Source organism: Elephas maximus, chromosome Y (assembly GCF_024166365.1).
Source record: "Elephas maximus indicus isolate mEleMax1 chromosome Y, mEleMax1 primary haplotype, whole genome shotgun sequence".
Lineage (NCBI taxonomy): Eukaryota > Metazoa > Chordata > Mammalia > Proboscidea > Elephantidae > Elephas > Elephas maximus.
In genome coordinates, this window is record NC_064847.1 from 11024562 (window position 1) to 11042527 (window position 17966).

General features: G+C 36.0%; 1 protein-coding gene and 1 pseudogene across 12 annotated transcripts in view; one reads left to right on the forward strand and one right to left on the reverse strand.

Moving 5' to 3' along the window:
- The window catches only part of LOC126069873 (lysine-specific demethylase 6A-like), a 214718-nt gene that overhangs the window by 55229 nt on the left and 141523 nt on the right, over positions 1–17966 (reverse strand). For all 12 annotated transcript variants that reach the window (XR_007516091.1, XM_049873512.1, XM_049873510.1 and 9 more), the window contains one exon: positions 1193–1322. Coding sequence is in view for 11 of the 12 variants with exons in the window: in XM_049873512.1 (XP_049729469.1) it covers positions 1193–1322 (130 nt within the window). In the remaining variant the exon portion in view is untranslated. The remainder of the gene's footprint in view (positions 1–1192; positions 1323–17966) is intronic.
- Positions 9270–9955, forward strand: LOC126069877 (transcription initiation factor TFIID subunit 9-like; annotated as a pseudogene).

The following is a 17966-nucleotide window of genomic DNA, read 5'->3' on the forward strand; positions in this document are numbered from 1 at the left end:
TTCATTTTGCAATGTTACCCATCTCTTACATCAAACTAAGATTCATCAAATGATATTTAAATATTTTGGCTGTTCAAAAGTATTTTCCAAGTGTACTAGCATTATCTTGAAGTGACAGAAGTAAGGTTTAAACTTCAGTATCAAAATGTTTTAAATACCATAAAATAAAAGCTGAATAAGACCTAAAAAAAAAAAAATTTAATTTTACATCTGTTCTTCAGTTTAAAAGATTTATTCTCATCTCTTACCAGGGCCTCCCTTACAAAGTAAGCTATCAAATGTTAATTCAGTAGAGGCTGAAAATAACATCTTACAAAAAAGGACAATAACTCCAAAACAAACTTACATACAGATGCAAGATTATTTTTATTCATTTTTTAGTACACAATGTTTTTAATTTGTTGTTTAGAGATGGGAGACAATGGATGGTAAGCAGAAACTATTTGTGAGAGACAAAGGAGTTATGTTGATTTAACTCATACCAACGTTCTGTATCAAATGCCTAAATTTCAGACTAGTCAAATAGTAGTTACATTCAAACTGGAAATTCAAAATACCTGTACTTATTTTATTTAATAAAATACACATATTTATCCTCTCAACCACTTTTTTTGTAGTAAGACAGAAAACATCCTTTTTGTGGGAGCATAAAAATTAATTTCAAGGTACATAAAATTAGTGGGTGGCAGAACGCAGATTTAGAACCCTGTTTACTAAAAAAAAAGGGCACAGAAAAAAGCCACTTGCTACACTCTTTCCTATGTCCTCATTTAATATTTGAGAAGACATTTTAAAAATGCTCTTCCCAAAATCTTTTCTAATATCACAGCGCTCAGCAAACTTTTTCTGTAAAGGTCCACATAAATATTTTCAGCTGACTACATGGTCTCTGCTGCAGTTACTCAGCTCAGCTTATGTACCACAAAAGCAACTATAGCACCTACATAAAAATAAATGAGGTTGGCTGTTAAAATAAAGCTTTCTGTATAAAAACAGGGCAAGGGAAAAATTTAGCCTTTGTTTAAAAACTGCTGTCATTCCCTGGTATACAACACGTTTATCTGAAAATACTGAAGCTGTATCAATCAATTCAATATGCATGAAAGTGCACAGGCATTGATTAGTAATATATTTGCCAAAGACACACAAGTTCAGACACTGGATCATTTCCACTTAGTCAATTTAGACTTACATAAATACTAGGTGTGGGTGGATTCAACTTGTCCTTTGGTAAGGGGGGATATGGTGAAGATGGTGGTTTTGGAGGTGGACATTTATCCAACAATATAGTACTATTTGACAAGCCATTTTTACCAAGATTCCTTAAAAAGAAAAAGTAGGACAAACAGATTAGCTGTTCATTTTGAAAATTGGAAGTAAAAACAATTTCAAAGCTCTAAATTAAGTACTAAAGTACAGAACACCTGCAAACTGACAGTCATTCTAAGAAATTTGGAGCCGGTAGGTAAATAACTAAAAACTATTGTTAAACTCAACAAATATTCAGTTTGACATCTTATACTTTCTAAGAAAAAGCTAAACAAAATATATGTATCACATAAATTATAGTCCAAATTCCCCCTTCTGTTCAAAACTGACCTATTTCTCACCTGAAGAACAAACGGTACTTCAGTTTCCTCCCCAAAACATTTCACCATTAAATTCTCTCCATTAATTGTCAAAACAATAAGTAAGACAAACAAAGGCCTAGGTAGGAATATTATCGTAATAAGATTAAGTCTCTCTTCCTACATTATATCTTGGCAATTATTTGCAGAATACCTTGTGATAACTCTCATACCTAAAAAGACCTTTTATTTTCTCTTCTCAGAAATAATTTTCTGTACAAGCTTCAAACTAAGCTTTACAGCTAATTATAAAAATAGTTAAAGCATTGTATATAGTTACTATCCATTCCCACATTGCACTAATTGTTACTTAACAGTCACAGTAATTTAATAGTATTTGATTTAGTTCTTTCCCTCTAAAACAATGCATCATATTTGCCAAATTATAAATTCTTAAAATGGGCTAAGACTACAAGAATACCTCACTGCACTTTGCTTTATCACATTTTTTACTGAGAGTTTGCCGCAACCCTGCATCAATTAAGTCTATTGGTGCATTTTTCACAGCATGGGCTCACTTTCTGTCTATGTCACATTTTTGTAATTCTTGCAATATTTCAAACTTTTTCATTATTACTATATGTGTTACAGTGACTGTCGTCACTGACCTTTGATGACACTATTGTAACTGTTTTGGAATGTCACAATCCACACCCATGTAAGACTTTATTGATAAATGTTGTATGTGTTCTAAGTGCTCCGCTGACTGGCTGTTTGTCTCTCTGCCTTTCTTTGCGATTCCCTATTGCCTGAGACGTGACAATACGGAAATTAGGCCAATCAATCACCCTGCAATGGCCCGTAAGCGTTCAAAGAAAAGGCTATGTCTCTCACTTAACATCATAAGCTAGAAATGTTTTAGTGAGGAAAGCATGTCCAAAGCCAAGATAGGTCAAAAACTAGGCTTCCTGCAACAAACAGTTAGCCAAGTTGTGAAACCAAAGGAAAAGTTCTTGAAGGAAATTAAAAGTGCTACTCCAGCGAACACATGAAAGATAAGAAAGCATAACAGGCTTATTACTGACATGGAGAAAGTTACAGTGTTCTAGATAGATCAAACCAGCCACAAAATTCCCTTAAGTCAAAGCCTAATCTAGAGCAAGTCTTCACTCTATTCAATTCTATGAAGTCTGAGAGAGGTGAGGAAGCTGCAGAAGAAAAACCTGAAGCTACCAGAACTGGGTTCATGGGGTTAAAGGAAACAATCCACTTCCATAACTTAGAAGTACATGGTGAAGCACCAATTTCTGATGCAGAAGCTTTAACAAATTATCTAGAAGGTCTAGCTAAAAGAACTGATGAAGGTGACTACCCCAAACAACAGATTTTCAGTGTAGATGGAACAGCCTTATACTGGAAAAAGATACCATCTACGACCATCATAGCAAGTGAGGAGAAGTCAATGCTTGGCTTTAAAGCTTCAAAAGACAAGCTGACTCTCTTATTAAGGACTAATATAGCTGGTGATACTACGTTAAAGCCAACGCTTATTTATCATTCCAAAAATCCTACTGCCCTTAAGAATTATGCTGAATTGACTCTGCCTTTGCTTTTTAAATTGAACAACACAAAGCCTGGATGACAAGACATCTGTTTACAACATGGTTTACTGAATATTTTAAGCCCACTGTTGAGACATACCACTTAGGAAAAAAGATTCCTTTCAAAATATTACTGCTCATTGACAGTGTACCTGGTCACCCAAAAGCTCTGATGAAGATGTACAAGGAGATTAATGTTGTTATCATGCTCGCTAACATAACATCCATTCTGTGCTCACAGACCAATGAGTAATTTTGACTTTCATGTCTTATTATTTAAGAAATATTTTGTAAGATTACAGCTTCCACAGATGGAGATTCCTCTGATGGACCTGGGCAAAGGAAATTGAAAACCTCTGGAAAGGATTCACCATTCTAGATGCCATTAAGAACATCTGTGATTCACAGAAGTAAAAATAACAACATTAACAGGGGTTTGGAAGAAATTGATTCCAACCTTCATGGATGACTTTGAGGATTCCAGACTTCAGTGGAGGAAGTAATACAGATGTGGTAGGAACAGCAAAAGAACTGAAATTAGAAGTGAAGCCTGCAGATATGCATGAAATTGCTATATTCTCATAATAAAATTAACAAATAATAAGTTGCTTCTTATCGGTGAGCAAAAAAAGGGTTTCTTGAGATGGAATCTACTCCTGGTATAGATGCTGTGAACACTACCGAAATGGCAACAAAAGATTTAGGCGATTATACAAACTCAGTTGATAAAGCAGGGTTTCAGAAGATTGACTCCATCAACATCCGGGCAACAACATCCACCAGCAAAAAGATGATGACTTGCTGAAGACTCAGACAATGGTTAGCATTTTTTAGCAATAAAAAATTTTTAATTAAGGTATGCACAATGGTTTTTAGACATCATGCTATTGCACACTTAATAAACTACAGTACAGTGTAAACATAACTCCTGTATGAGTTGAGAAACCAAAAAATTAGTGTAACTCACTTTATGTGATATATGCTTTAATGCAGTGGGCTGGAACCCAATCCACGCTATCGCCAAGGTATGCCTGTATTCCCAAACTTGAATTCTTCTTTTAGTGTAACAATATAAGAAAAGATTTCTAAATCCTTCAAATTTTAACAAACTCAGAAAATCACCAAAGTATACTCTTAAATCTTTCAAACCATTCAAGGTACAACTAACTTGTCTCTAGTAATTAAATTAAAAAAAAAAAAAAAACCCAATTTGTTAAAACAGAAAAAAAAAAAGTGCTCTTAAAATACTAAAATTTCAACACTATGCAGAATGAAATAATTCAGCCACAGACGGAAAAATATTGCATGATTTCACTGGTGTGAAACATCTAGACTAGACAAGTGTATCAAGACCAAAGTTTATTAGTGGTTATCTGGGCAGGTAGGAGGGAGGGGGCAAAGAACAGATTCATTGCATAGGGGACAGTGGGCTGCTGTTAAGGGTAATGTGAAAATCTGGAAATGGAAAATGGTAATATTTGAACAACATAATAAACCATTGTGATACAACCACTGTGGAACATTTAAGCCGATGCCTTTGAGTTGACTGCAACTCATATATGACCAAGCTTGGGTAACTGATTCGTACACATAAAGAATGTTGAAGTGGCAAAAGCTTTGTTAAATATATATTTACCTCAGTAAAAAAACTAAAATTTCAGATAATCTAAAAACTACTCTGGAGAGTAGAAAATACACCAGTCTAACTGCATGTAGTACAGATGAAATTGTTTCATAACAAGTTACAGAATAATACAAGTTGAAGCAAAATTACTGTTCATGATTTTGATATATTGAAAAATTTTGTAACTCGGCCCTTTTTTAGTTTGTCTAATAATAACTAAATCTTGACATGTGATAGCTACAGACTTTAGAGACATATTAAATAGCACCAAGGGCATATCACCTTGTTTTTTTTTTTTTAATAACTATGAAAAAAGTGCTTGTGACAGATTTTAAAGTTATAAAGAGAGAAATGCAATTCTCTATTTTTTAAGTAAAAGAACGAGAAAATATGACACTAAAAATTTTAGCTTAGATAAATATCTAATACCTAGAATATATATATAAGACTTCTACAGCTCACCAACGAAAAGACAACCCAAACCAAAAACTGGAGAAGGGGCATAAACAATTCATCGAATAGGATATTTAACCAAACCAACACATACATGAAAATATGCCTACCATCATTAGCCATCATCATTGTTGCTGTGTGCCGTTGGGTTTATTCTACTCCATGGTGACCCATGTGACAGAGTAGAACTGCCTAATCAAAAAAAAAAAAAGAAGCCTATTGTCTTTCCGTCAGTTTCAACTCATAGTGACCCTACAGGACAGAGCAGAACTGCCCCACAGGGTTTCCACAGACAGCCTGGTGGATTCGAACTGCTGACCTTCTGGTCAGTAGCCATAGCTCTTAATCACTATGCCACCAGGGTTTCTGAACTGTCCCACAGGGTTTCCTAAACTGTAATCTTTACAGGAGCAGATTGCCAGGTCTTTTCTCCTATGGAGCGGCTAGTGGGCTCAAGCTGCTGACCTTCTGATTACCAGGCGAGCACCTAACCACTGCACCAGAGAGATGGAAATCAAAACTACAATGAGATACCATCTCACCCATACTAAATGATGAAAAAAGCAAAAAAACAGCAAATGTTGGTGAGGATGTGAGGAAACTGGAACTCTTACCAACTGCTGGTGGCAATATAAAACGGAACAACCATTGTAGAAAACAGTACGATGATTCCTCCAAAAATAAATATAAAAATTAGAAATAGAGTTACCACATGACCCAACAATTCCACTTCTAGGTGTACACACTCAGAACCTAGAAGCAACAACGTGAACAGACACATGTACAGTGATACTCCTTGCAACGTTATTCACAATAACAGGAAAGGCGGAAACAGCCTAAGTGCCTATTAACAGATAAATGGATATATAACAAAATGTGGCACACACATACAATGTCATAGTACTCAGCCTTAAAAAAAAATGAATTCCTCATAAATGCTACAACATGGATGAACCTCAAAGACATTATGCTGAGCAAAATAAGTAAATCACAAAATAACAACTACTGTACAGTTCATTTATATGAAATAACATGGATAGAAATTATATAGAGACTAATGGTTACAACTGGTTACCAGAGTTACGAAAATAGAGAATCACTCTCTGGAAAGTAGTAAACGTTTGTATATGGTAACAAGAAAACTGGCATCAACTAAAGGTAATAGTTACACAACCCGACTTATGCAGTTGTTATCACTTAACTGTACACACAGGAAAAAAAAAAAGCAAATGAACTGTTTTATATAATTTCACAACAGGAGCCAAAAACCACATAAATGCTACAGCTGTTGTTACTGCTAAGGTATAACTAAACATTACACAGGGTTCATTTTCTTGGTTCAAAGGTTTAGGTTCATCGTTTCATAGATCTATCCAGTCAACTGGTCTAAACTGTTCTAGCTCCTAGTTTGGTGAGTAGTTGCTCATGTTTTAAAAAGCTGCTGACAGCCACCCAAGACACAACTGGTCTCTGTTCAGTTGCAACAGCAGCAGCAGCAGCAGAAGACTTGGGAATCAGATGAGGAAACAGCTGGCAGGTTTAATTGCCTCTGTGAACTACCACCTCCTCTGCCATGAGACCAGAAGAAACGGATGGTGCTTGGCTACCATTACTGAACATTTTGATCCAGGAGCTCACAGGTGGATCCTGATCAAAAGGAGATAACTTGCAGAACAGAACTTCAAGTTCATATGGAAACCAGACTTAATGAATCCACTGATACTGGGGAAACCTCGGAAATGACTGCCTGGAAATAATGTTTAAACCCTGAGCCAAAACTATCCTACAAAACCGCGATTAAGTTCAAGAATGGACTGGAGAAACCCCACAAGTATGGCTCCCAGGCACCCTTTTAACTCAGTACTGAAGTGACTCCTGAGGTTCAACTTTCAGCCAAAGATCAGGCAGGCCCATAAAACAAAACAAGACTAAATGCGCACACCAGCCCAGGGGCAAGAACAAAAAAGCAGGAGGGGACAGAAAAGCCTGGTAACGGAGAACAAGACGTCAAGAAGGGCAGAGTGCTGGCACGTCATGGGGTAGACAACCAACATCACAAAACGACGTGTGTATTAACTGTTTGATAAGAAACCAATTTGCTCTGTAAACCATCTACAAGTACAATTAAAAAAAAACTAAAGTTTATTTCAATTAATAAAATAACACTTTATAAAGAATTATCTACATGAGTTCATACGGACAGCAGTTAATGTAAAGCACAGATAAAATTTTAAGGAGCAGAGATCTAAACTAATGGTGATGAAACAATATGATTAGAGGTAAAATGGTGATACAAGCCGAAGTATGTAACCAACGTTATGGAATTACACATGCAAAAATTGTGAACAGATGTATGTTTAGTTATGTATATTGTCACCAGAAACTAAGTAAAAAACAAGATATTGATATTTAACTATCAATTAAGTTACCTAAGTTTCACCGTCTCTCCACAAACTGATGCCCCACATTAACTCTAAAGAGTTAGATCTATTTTAAACATTTAATTTAATATAAAACTGGTCCTAATTCATAAACACAACAGAAATTTTCCTTTTAAGACGTATAAAATATCTGGCTGAAGTTCATAAAGCAATGATTCGAATAAGACCGCTAAGCAAATGCAAGAGTCAATTATAATCTCAAAAATTTGATTCAATGTTTGATTTATAGATCTGTCACTTTATATTTTACACGAAATATAATTCAGATTACACAAAGTTTGCTTTTAAGCGGGAGATGGCATATTTTAAGAGATTTAAGATATGAGTCACGTATTAAAACTAATAGATATAAGCCAATATACAGAAATACATAAAAGCTTGCAAGCAGCCATCCAACAAGAACAAAACCCCAAATCCATTGCCCTTAATTCAATTCTGACTCATAGTAACCCTATATGACAAAGTAGAACTGTCCCAGAGGGTTTCCAAGGTTGTATCTTTATGGAGGCAGACTGCCCCATCTTTTCCCACAAATCAGATGGTAGGTTTCAATGATCAACGATCTGATAAGCAGCTGAGTGCTTAACCACTTTGCCACCAGGACCCTGTAGCTGCCATCCAAGGTACAACAATTGGTCTGTATTCACCTGGAGCAAGAGAGGAAGGAGAGTTTGGAATTGAGGGAGGATATAGAATGTGTGGCTCCATAAATAACTCCTCCTTTCATGTGAGACTATAAGAACAGAATGGTGCCCAGCTGCCATTACTGAACATTTTAGTCAAAGATGCTACAGAAGAATCCCGATGAAAAGGGGGGAAAATGTTCCAGAAATGTACACTTTCCGAAGCCACTGAGGCTGGATGACCCCAAACTACTATCCTGAGATAACCTTTAAACCTTAAACCTCTAAAGAAAAACATACCCTGAAGTGTCCCTTATTAAACTAAACATAGTTTCACTTAGTTAGGAATGTCTGCCTTGAGCATTGTGGCTTTTAAAGAACTATCTCCAAGGGGTCAAATTCGCATAGCAACTCAAACAGTTGGACAGAAAACTTACCCGTGCTTATGTTAATGGAGAACAACAATTTAGAAAAGAAGGCTGAGAATGCTGCATAGCTCAAAGAATATAATCAATGATAATGAATTGTGCATACAGAAGCTGTTGAACTGGTGCTCAGCAGCTTGTTGAAAGTATACTTTGAACAGTAACAAAAAATACAAAATAAATCACTTAAAAAAACTCATCAGTTTAGAAATTAATCAGGATCATAGAAATTGGAGGATGTTCATAATATCACGGACAAGTCAGATGACATCAGAATTTATCTGAAAGCACTTAAATGCATGTGTTTGACAAGGTAGGCATTATACATTTTTTTCTCTTAAAATATACTATCAAACCTAATGCAAACAACAGGGCTGTCTGAGTCAAGCACTGGGAGCCATCACAGTGAGGACCAGAACATCCTGCTCAGTGGTACACCAGGGACTGGAAAAACTACACTAGGCAAATAAGTTTTATCAAGGTTAAAACTGAAATACATTAATATGGGTGTTTTCCCTAAAGATGTCTGACAAGATGGCTTCTCCTAAGAATGTGCCAAAAGATGCACAGACAACAACACAAATCCTTAAGGTATGTGGATTACAGAATATAAGCCAAGTGATATGTATCAGATACTGAACTTTTCTTCTTATATGTAACTAAAATTCTCGATGATACAATTATTTATTCAAGTCATGCTAAAAAAGTTACTGTTTGATGTACATGATGTGCAACTTACAATTCAGTGTAGTGCTGATCTTTCCTCACTCCTCCCCTAATAGTTTTATTAGCTATTGCAAGGCAGAAAAACCAACCCCCTTTGACACTGATCAAGTCACTGAAGTGCAAGAGACTGCCACCTGAGAGCTACTGCTTAACTGCTCCAAATTACAGACTTACATCTTTACAATAAAAAGGCATTTACTTCTGCTGAAAAAATAAATTTTGTGGCTAAGTGTTGGTTCAGTTACTAGTAGATCTAAGTATTTCCATAATAGACACACCAACTCCCAAACCATATTTTTCCAACTAAAGTAGGCACTCCAATATCCCTCACAGGCTTTATAGTACAGATGCACACTTCACAGCCCCCAGGGGTAAATGCACCAATTCCCACAACACTGGCAGATCAGAAGGTTCTGACTAATCCATTACTCATTGATCCAAAAACATTCTTATTACCACTAACACAGTGTCATGGGTTGAAGTGTATCCTCTAAAAATATGTGTCAACCTGGTTAGGCCATGATTCCCAGTATTCCGTGGTTGTCCTCAATTTTGTGATTGTAAATTTACATTAAAGAGGGTTAGGGTGAGATGTAACACCCTTGGCTCAGGTCAGATCCCTGATCCAATGTAAAGGGTGTTTTCTGCTCCTATACCACATTTATCTTACAAGAGAGTTGGGGACCTTATAGGACCAAGAAAGCAGTGCCGGGAACAGAGCACATCCTTTGGACCCTGGAGAAGCTACCAATCTGGGGGAAAATTGATGACAAGGACCTTCCTCCAGAAATGGCAAAGACAGAATGCCTTTTCCTGGAGCTGACACCCTGAATCTGGACTACTAGACTGTGAGAAAATTAATTTCTTTGTTAAAACCATTCACTTGTGGTATTTTTGTTATTGCACACAGTGTCATCACAAAATACTATACCAGTGAATAATCAAATGCATTCAAAGGAAAATATGAAGGTGACAATGATGAAGAAGGTGAGGATGATGACTGCTGATAATCTGTAATATAGCTTTGATGCACATACGATACATACTGGTTATGAATCCACCGAACTGAAATTAAACATGAAGAAGAATTCAACAACAGAAGAAGTGGAAGACTACTCATTAACAACTTGTAACATGCAGATTACACAGCCTTGCTTGCTGAAAGCAAGACGACTTGAAGCACTTACTAATGAAGATCAAAGACTACAGTCTTTAGTATGGCTTACTACTCAGTGGCTGCAACAATGGGCTGAAGCATAACAACGATTATGAGGATGGTGCGGCAGGACCGTGCACTGTTTCTTCCTTTTGTACACAGGGTCACTATGAGTCAGAACCTACCTGACAGCACCTAACAACTATCACAAGCTGCATGTTTTTAAAAAAACTTAATTAGTATTTAAAAAGGAAATACAGTTAGCATATACTTCAGCTCAGATATTGGATTATCTTTATAGGGTTACTGATAGTATTTCATCAGTCTTTAGGTGTAAAAAATAAAGTGGTCATTCAACAATTTGAAAAACAGTAAAACAAAACAGGATTATCAACAACAAAAACAGACTATCTGTTAAACACTTATGTATCCTATATTTTCAAAACAAATAATTAAACTTTACTGCAAAAAAACCCAAGGCTGGGGGAGATACAAAATTGAAGAAGCAGGTGAAAAGATAAAGCATTCTTCCTGCTACAAAATCCAATTCTCAACCTTTAGTTAGCTGTGTATTAGAGAAATCAGTCACTATTAAAACAGTAGTTAAAAAATAGCCTATTTTAATCCCAAATTCTTACAGAAATACCAGACTTAATGGTCTGACTTGAGGCTACAAGGACTCCAGAGGTCATGGTCCCCAGACCTTCTGTTAGCCCCAAACAGGAATCATTCCCGAAGCCAACTCTTCAGACAGGATTGGACTGGACTGTAGGATAGAAAATGATACAGGTGAAGACTGAGCTTCTTGGGCCAAGTACACACATGAGGCTGTGTCGGCAGCTCATGTCAGGAGGGGAGCCAAGAGGGCAGAGGAGGTCAGAAGCTGACTGAATGGGTGTGAAAATAGACAGTGGAAGGAAGGAGTGTGCTGTCTCATTAGAGGGAGAGCAATTAGGAGAATACGGCAAGGTGTATATAAGTTTTTACATGAAAGACTGACTTGGTTTGTAAACTTTTATTTAAAGCACCGAAAAAATTTAAAAAGATGCCAAAAAGACAAATAGCCTGTTTAAAAATAGCTTATATAAATTTACTTTCAATTTTACCCACATCATTTGGTAGAGAAATGAAAAGGTGCTGTATAAATAAACTCAGCTGTAATTCTTTAGTCATGAAGCTTCTTAACCAGGAACATTAAATGTCTTGTATCTACGTTCCTTCTTTCCACTTCCTTGAATTCTCAGGCTGCTCTCCAGTACAGGCCACTATCAACAGAACAGAATGACCCCCCACCTGACAATTATCATTTGCCATCCTCACTCCCTCAGTCTCAGAATAATTTTATCCCCAAATTTTCAAAACCTGTTTCCCCTCCCACTTTTTCCTCTTTCTCCACCCTCTCTGTTTCAAAAAATAATCTTCCAGTGGTAAACTCAGAGCAACATTTACTGAGATAATCCATGGAATCACAGTGGTCTGCATTATTCTGAAGAAACTAGTTCCTTTTAGACACTTGAAGCCAAAAATAAATCTCTAAGAATGTATTTGACTAAGTAATGCTTACATATATTTCTAAAACGAGATGGAAAATTACAATCTTCAATTCACAAAGATTTATTAAAGATACCAGTTTCAATTTTTTTTTACACAAAAAATTCTTGGCATTATTCTATTCTAATGTTCCTACTCTATGCCACTGGAAAGCACACATTATATAAAAAGAAAAAAATTTAATTTCATCTTAGAAGTTCATCAGTAACATATATTTAATGCATGATTCATGGTATCTTTTAAAAAATACTCCAAATAGCTGAACATCTAAACAAAAAAAGAGAACTCTCAGATTGAAGAAAAGAATTAAGCAAGAATTGTTCTGAACTTCGAAATGTAAAAGCTATATTAATATTAAATAAATGATCGTGGTCGTCAGATTAGAAATGATTTTTATATTTGTTAATATGATATTTACTTCACTGTTATTTCATTTCAACCTAAAACTAGAAAAATTTTCGAAAAAGCTAGTATGTCATTATTCAAACTTAAGATTTTATGTATTAAAATACTATAGAAGGCCAGGTAGTGAAGTGCTCTGTGGGTTTTTTGTTTTTGTCTTTTCCTAACCCATTCTCCTCACCTGAGAGAAGCAACTACTAAAAACCCAGGGACCAAAAATCCTTCCCTGACTTCCCTAAATTGGAATAAAAATACAGAACCAACTCCAGCCAAGCATATGAGATCCACAGTCTTGGGCTTTCATCTCTGTAGGGAACAAGGTGACTATTATAATGCAAAGGCGATTCTGATGGAGATCTGAGTGTAACTGTTTTAGCAGATTACTGGAAAGACAAGTTTCCCAGGTCTGATATCTCTACCTATTAAACAGAGCCCTCACTGACCCACAACGGGGAACTGAGGGCTGAAGCTCCACCCAAACCACCTGGCCTTCTGCCACAAGGGTCTGAGGATAGTGACACCTACCAATCTGTGGAAGTACATGCATTGGGTGCCTAAGGTACAGTTACAGAGAACACCCACTGAAGTGCTCAAAAATGAAATAAGGCAATCTACACAACAAGCCAAGGAACACACTGATAAAGCAGTTAAAGAAATCAAAAAGATTATTCAAGAACATAGTGGAAAAATTAATAAGCTGCAAGAATCCATAGAGAGACAGCATTCAGAAATCCAAAAGATTAACAGTAAAATTACAGAATTAGACAACTCAATAGGAAGTCAGAGGAACAGAATCGAGGAATTGGAATGCAGAGTGGGGGAGCTGGAGGATATGGCAATTGATACCAATACAGATGAAGAAAAATCAGATAAAAGAATTAAAAAAAATGAAGAAACCCTAAGAATCACGTGGGACTCTATCAAGAAGAATAACTTCTGTGTGATTGGAGTACCAGAACAGGGAGGGTAACAGAAAATACAGAGAGAATAGCTGAATATCTGTTGGCAGAAAACTTCTCTGACATCATGAAAGACGAAAGGATATCTATCCAAGATGCTCATCGAAACACATAAAAGATTGATCCAAAAAGAAAATCACGAAAACATATTACCATCAAACTTGCCAAAACCAACAATAAAGAGAAAATTTTAAAAGCAGCCAGGGATAAAATAAAAGTCTCCCACAAGGGAGAATCAATAAGAATAAGTTCAGACTACTCAGCAGAAACCATGCAGTCAAGAAGGCAATGGGATGACATATATAGAACACTGATGGGGAAAAACTGCCAGCCAAGGATCATATATCCAGCAAAACTTTCTCTCAAATATGAAGGTGAAATTAAAACATTTACAGATAAACACAATCTCTAATTTGCAAAACCATACCAAAGCTACAAGAATTACTAAAGGAAATTGTTTGGTGAAAAAAACAGTAATATCAGATACCAACACAACACAAGGTCACAGGACAGAACACCCTGATACCAACTGAAATAGGGAAATCACACAAAAAAATTAAGATTAATTTTAAAAAGAAAAAAATTCTCAAAATGGAATCATTGAAGTCATTATATAAAAGATCACAATAATCGAAAAGAGGGACTAAACACAGGAGGCACAGATCTTCCATATGGAGAGGAAAACAAGGCTATATAGCATGACACAATTTAGGTTTTAACTTAGAAAAATAGGGGTAAATATTAAGGTAACCACAAAGAGTTCTAACAATTCCATAATTCAAAATAAAATAAAAACCAAGAAAATCGTTAACGACTCAGCAAACATAAATTCAACTACTATGAAAATGAGGAACACACAATTTACAAAGAAAAACGTCTCAGCACAAAAAAGTAAGTGGAAAACTGAAAGCGTCAACAACACACACAAAAAACCATCAAAATGGACGGCATGAAACTCATACTTAGCTATAATTACACTGAATGTAAATGGACTAAATGCACCAATAAAGAGAGAGTCTCAGACTGGATTAAGAAACACGATCCGTTTATATACTGCCTACAAGAGGCACACCTTAGACTTAGAGACATAAACAAACTAAAACTCAAAGGATGGAAAAAAAAAATATCAAGCAAGCAATCAAAAAAGAGCAGGAGCAGCAACATTAATTTCTGACAAAATAGACTTTAAAGTTAAATCCACCACAAAGGATAAAGAAGGACACTACATAATGATTAAAGGGACAATAGACCAGGAAGATATAACCATATTAAATATTTATGCACCCAATGACAGGAGTGCAAGATACATAAAACAAACTTTAATAGAACTGAAAAGTGAGATAGACATCTCCACAATTATTGTAGGAGACTTCAACACACCACTTTCTGGCAAGGACAGCACTTCCAGTAAGAAGCTCGACAGAGACACGGAGGACCTAATTGCTACAATCAATCAACTTGACCTCACAGACATATACAGAAGACTCCACCCAACAGCTGCAAAGTGCACTTTTTTTTCTAGTGCACATGGAACATTCTCTAGAATAGATCACGTTATTAGGTCATAAAACAAACGTTTGCAGAATTCAAAACATCGAAATACTACAAAGCATCTTTTCAGACCACAACACAAGGCCACAGAAGTAGAAATCAATAACAGAAAAATCAGGGAAAAGAAATCAAATACTTGGAAACTGAACAATACCCTGCTGAAAGAAGACTGGGTTATTGAAGACATTAAGGAGGGAATAAAGAAATTCACAGATTGCAACAAGAATGAAAACACTTCCTATCCAAACCTCTGGGACACAGCAAAAGCAGTGCTCAGAGGTCAATTTATATCGATAAATTCACACATACAAAAAGAAGAAAGAGCCAAAACTGTCCCGACAACTTGAACAAATAGAAAGTGAGCGACAAAAGAATCCATCAGGCACCAGAAGAAAACAGATAATAAAAATTAGAGCTGAACTAAATGAATTAGAGAACAGAAAAACAATTGAAAGAATTAACAAAGTCAAAAGCTGGTTCTTTGAAAAAATTAACAAAATTGATAAACCATTTGCCAGACTGACTAAAGAAATACAGGCAAGGAAACAAATAACCCGAATAAGAAATGAGATGGGCCATATCACAACAGACCCAACTGAAATTAAAAGAATCATATTAGATTATAACAAAAAATTGTACTCTAACAAATTTGCAAACCTAAAAGAAAAACACTACCTACCTAAACTAACATCATCAGACGTAAAACAACTAAATAGTCTTATAACAAAAAAAGAGATTGAAAAGGTAACCAAAACACTGCCCCCGCCCCCTCAAAAAGCCCTGGCCTGGACGGCTTCACTGCAGAGTTCTACCAAACTTTCAGAGAAGAGTTAACACCACTACTACTAAAGGTATTTCAAAGCATAGAAAATGATGGAATACTACCTAACTCATTCTATGAAGCCACCATATATCCCTGATACCAAAACCAGGTAAAGACACCACAAAAAAAGGAAATTACACACCTATATCCCTCATGAACATAGATGCAAAAATCCTCAACAAAATTCTAGCAAATAGAATTCAGCAACACATCAAAAAAAATAAATGAATAATCCACCACAACCAAGTAGGATTTGTACCAGGTATGCAAGGTTGGTTCAATATTAGAAAAACCATTAATGTAATCCACCATATAAATAAAACAAAAGACAAAAACCATATGATCTTATCAATTGATGCAGAAAAGGTATTTGATAAAGTCTGACACCCATTCATGATAAAAAAAACTCTCAGTAAAATAGGAATTGAAGGAAAACTCCTCAACATAATAAAGGGCGTCTACGCAAAGCCAACAGCCAACATTATTCTAAATGGAGAGAGCCTGAAAGCACTTCCCTTGAGAATGGGAACCAGACAAGGATGCCCTTTATCATTGCTCTTATTCATCATCGTGCTAGAGGTCCTAGCCAGAGCAATTAGGCTAGTCAAAGAAATAAAGGGCATCCGGATTGGCAAGGAAGAAGTAAAATTATCTCTATTTGCAGATGACATGATCTTATACACAGAAAACCCTAAGGAATCCTCCAGAAAACTACTGAAACTAATAGATGAGTTCAGCAGAGTCTCAAGTTACAAGATAAACATAAAAAAATCATTTGGATTCCTCTACCTCAACAAAAAGAACATTGAAGAGGAAATCACCAAATCAATACCATTCACAGTAGCCCCCAAGAAGATAAAACACTTAGGAATAAAACTTACCAAAGATGTAGAAGACCTATACAAAGAAAACTACAAAGTACTACTGCAAGAAACTAAAACGGCCTACGTAAGTAGAAAAACGTACCTTGCTCATGGATAGGAAGACTTAACATAGTAAAAACGTCTATTCTACCAAAAGCCATCTATATATACAAGGCACTTCCGATCCAAATTCCAATGTCATTTTTTAATGTGATTGAGAAACAAATCACCAACTTCATATGGAAGGGAAAGAAGCCCCAGATAAATAAAGCATTACTGAAAAAGAAGAAGAAAGTCGGAGGCCTCACTCTACCTGATTTTAGATATTATACAGCCGCAATAGTCAGAACAGCCTGGTATTAGTACAACAAGAGCCACACAGACCAATGGAACAGAACTGAGAACCCAGACATAAATACATCCACATATGAGCAGCTGATATTTGACAAAGGCCCAGTGTCAGTTAATTGGGGAAAAGATAGTCTTTTTAACAAATGGTGCTGGCATAACGGGATATCCATTTGCAAAAGAATGAAACAGGACCCATACCTCACACCATGCACAAAAACTAACTCCAGATGGATCAAAGACCTAAACGTAAAGACTAAAATAATGAAGATCATGGAAGAAAAACTAGGGACAACATTAGGAGCCCTAATACAAGGCATAAACAGAATACGAAACATTACTAAAAATGACAAAGAGAAACCAGATAACGTGGAGCTCCTAAAAATCAAACACCTATGCTCATCTAAAGACTTCACCAAAAGAGTAAACAGACCACCTACAGATTGGGAAAAAATTTTCAGCTATGACATCTCCGACCAGCGCCTCATCTCTAAAATCTATACGATTCTGTTAAAACTCAACCACAAAAAGACAAACAACCCAATCAAGAAGTGGGCAAAGGATATGAACACGTACTTCACTGAAGAAGATATTCAGGTGGCTAACAGATACATGAGAAAATGCTCTCGATCATTAGCCATTAGAGAAATGCAAATTAAAACTACGATGAGATTCCATCTCACTCCAACAAGGCTGGCATTAATCCAAAAAACACAAAATTATAAATGTTGGAGAGGCTGCGGAGAGATTGGAACACTTATACACTGCTGGTGGGAATGTAAAATGGTACAACCACTTTGGAAATCTATCTGGCGTTTCTTAAAAAGTTAGAAATAGAACTACCGTACAACC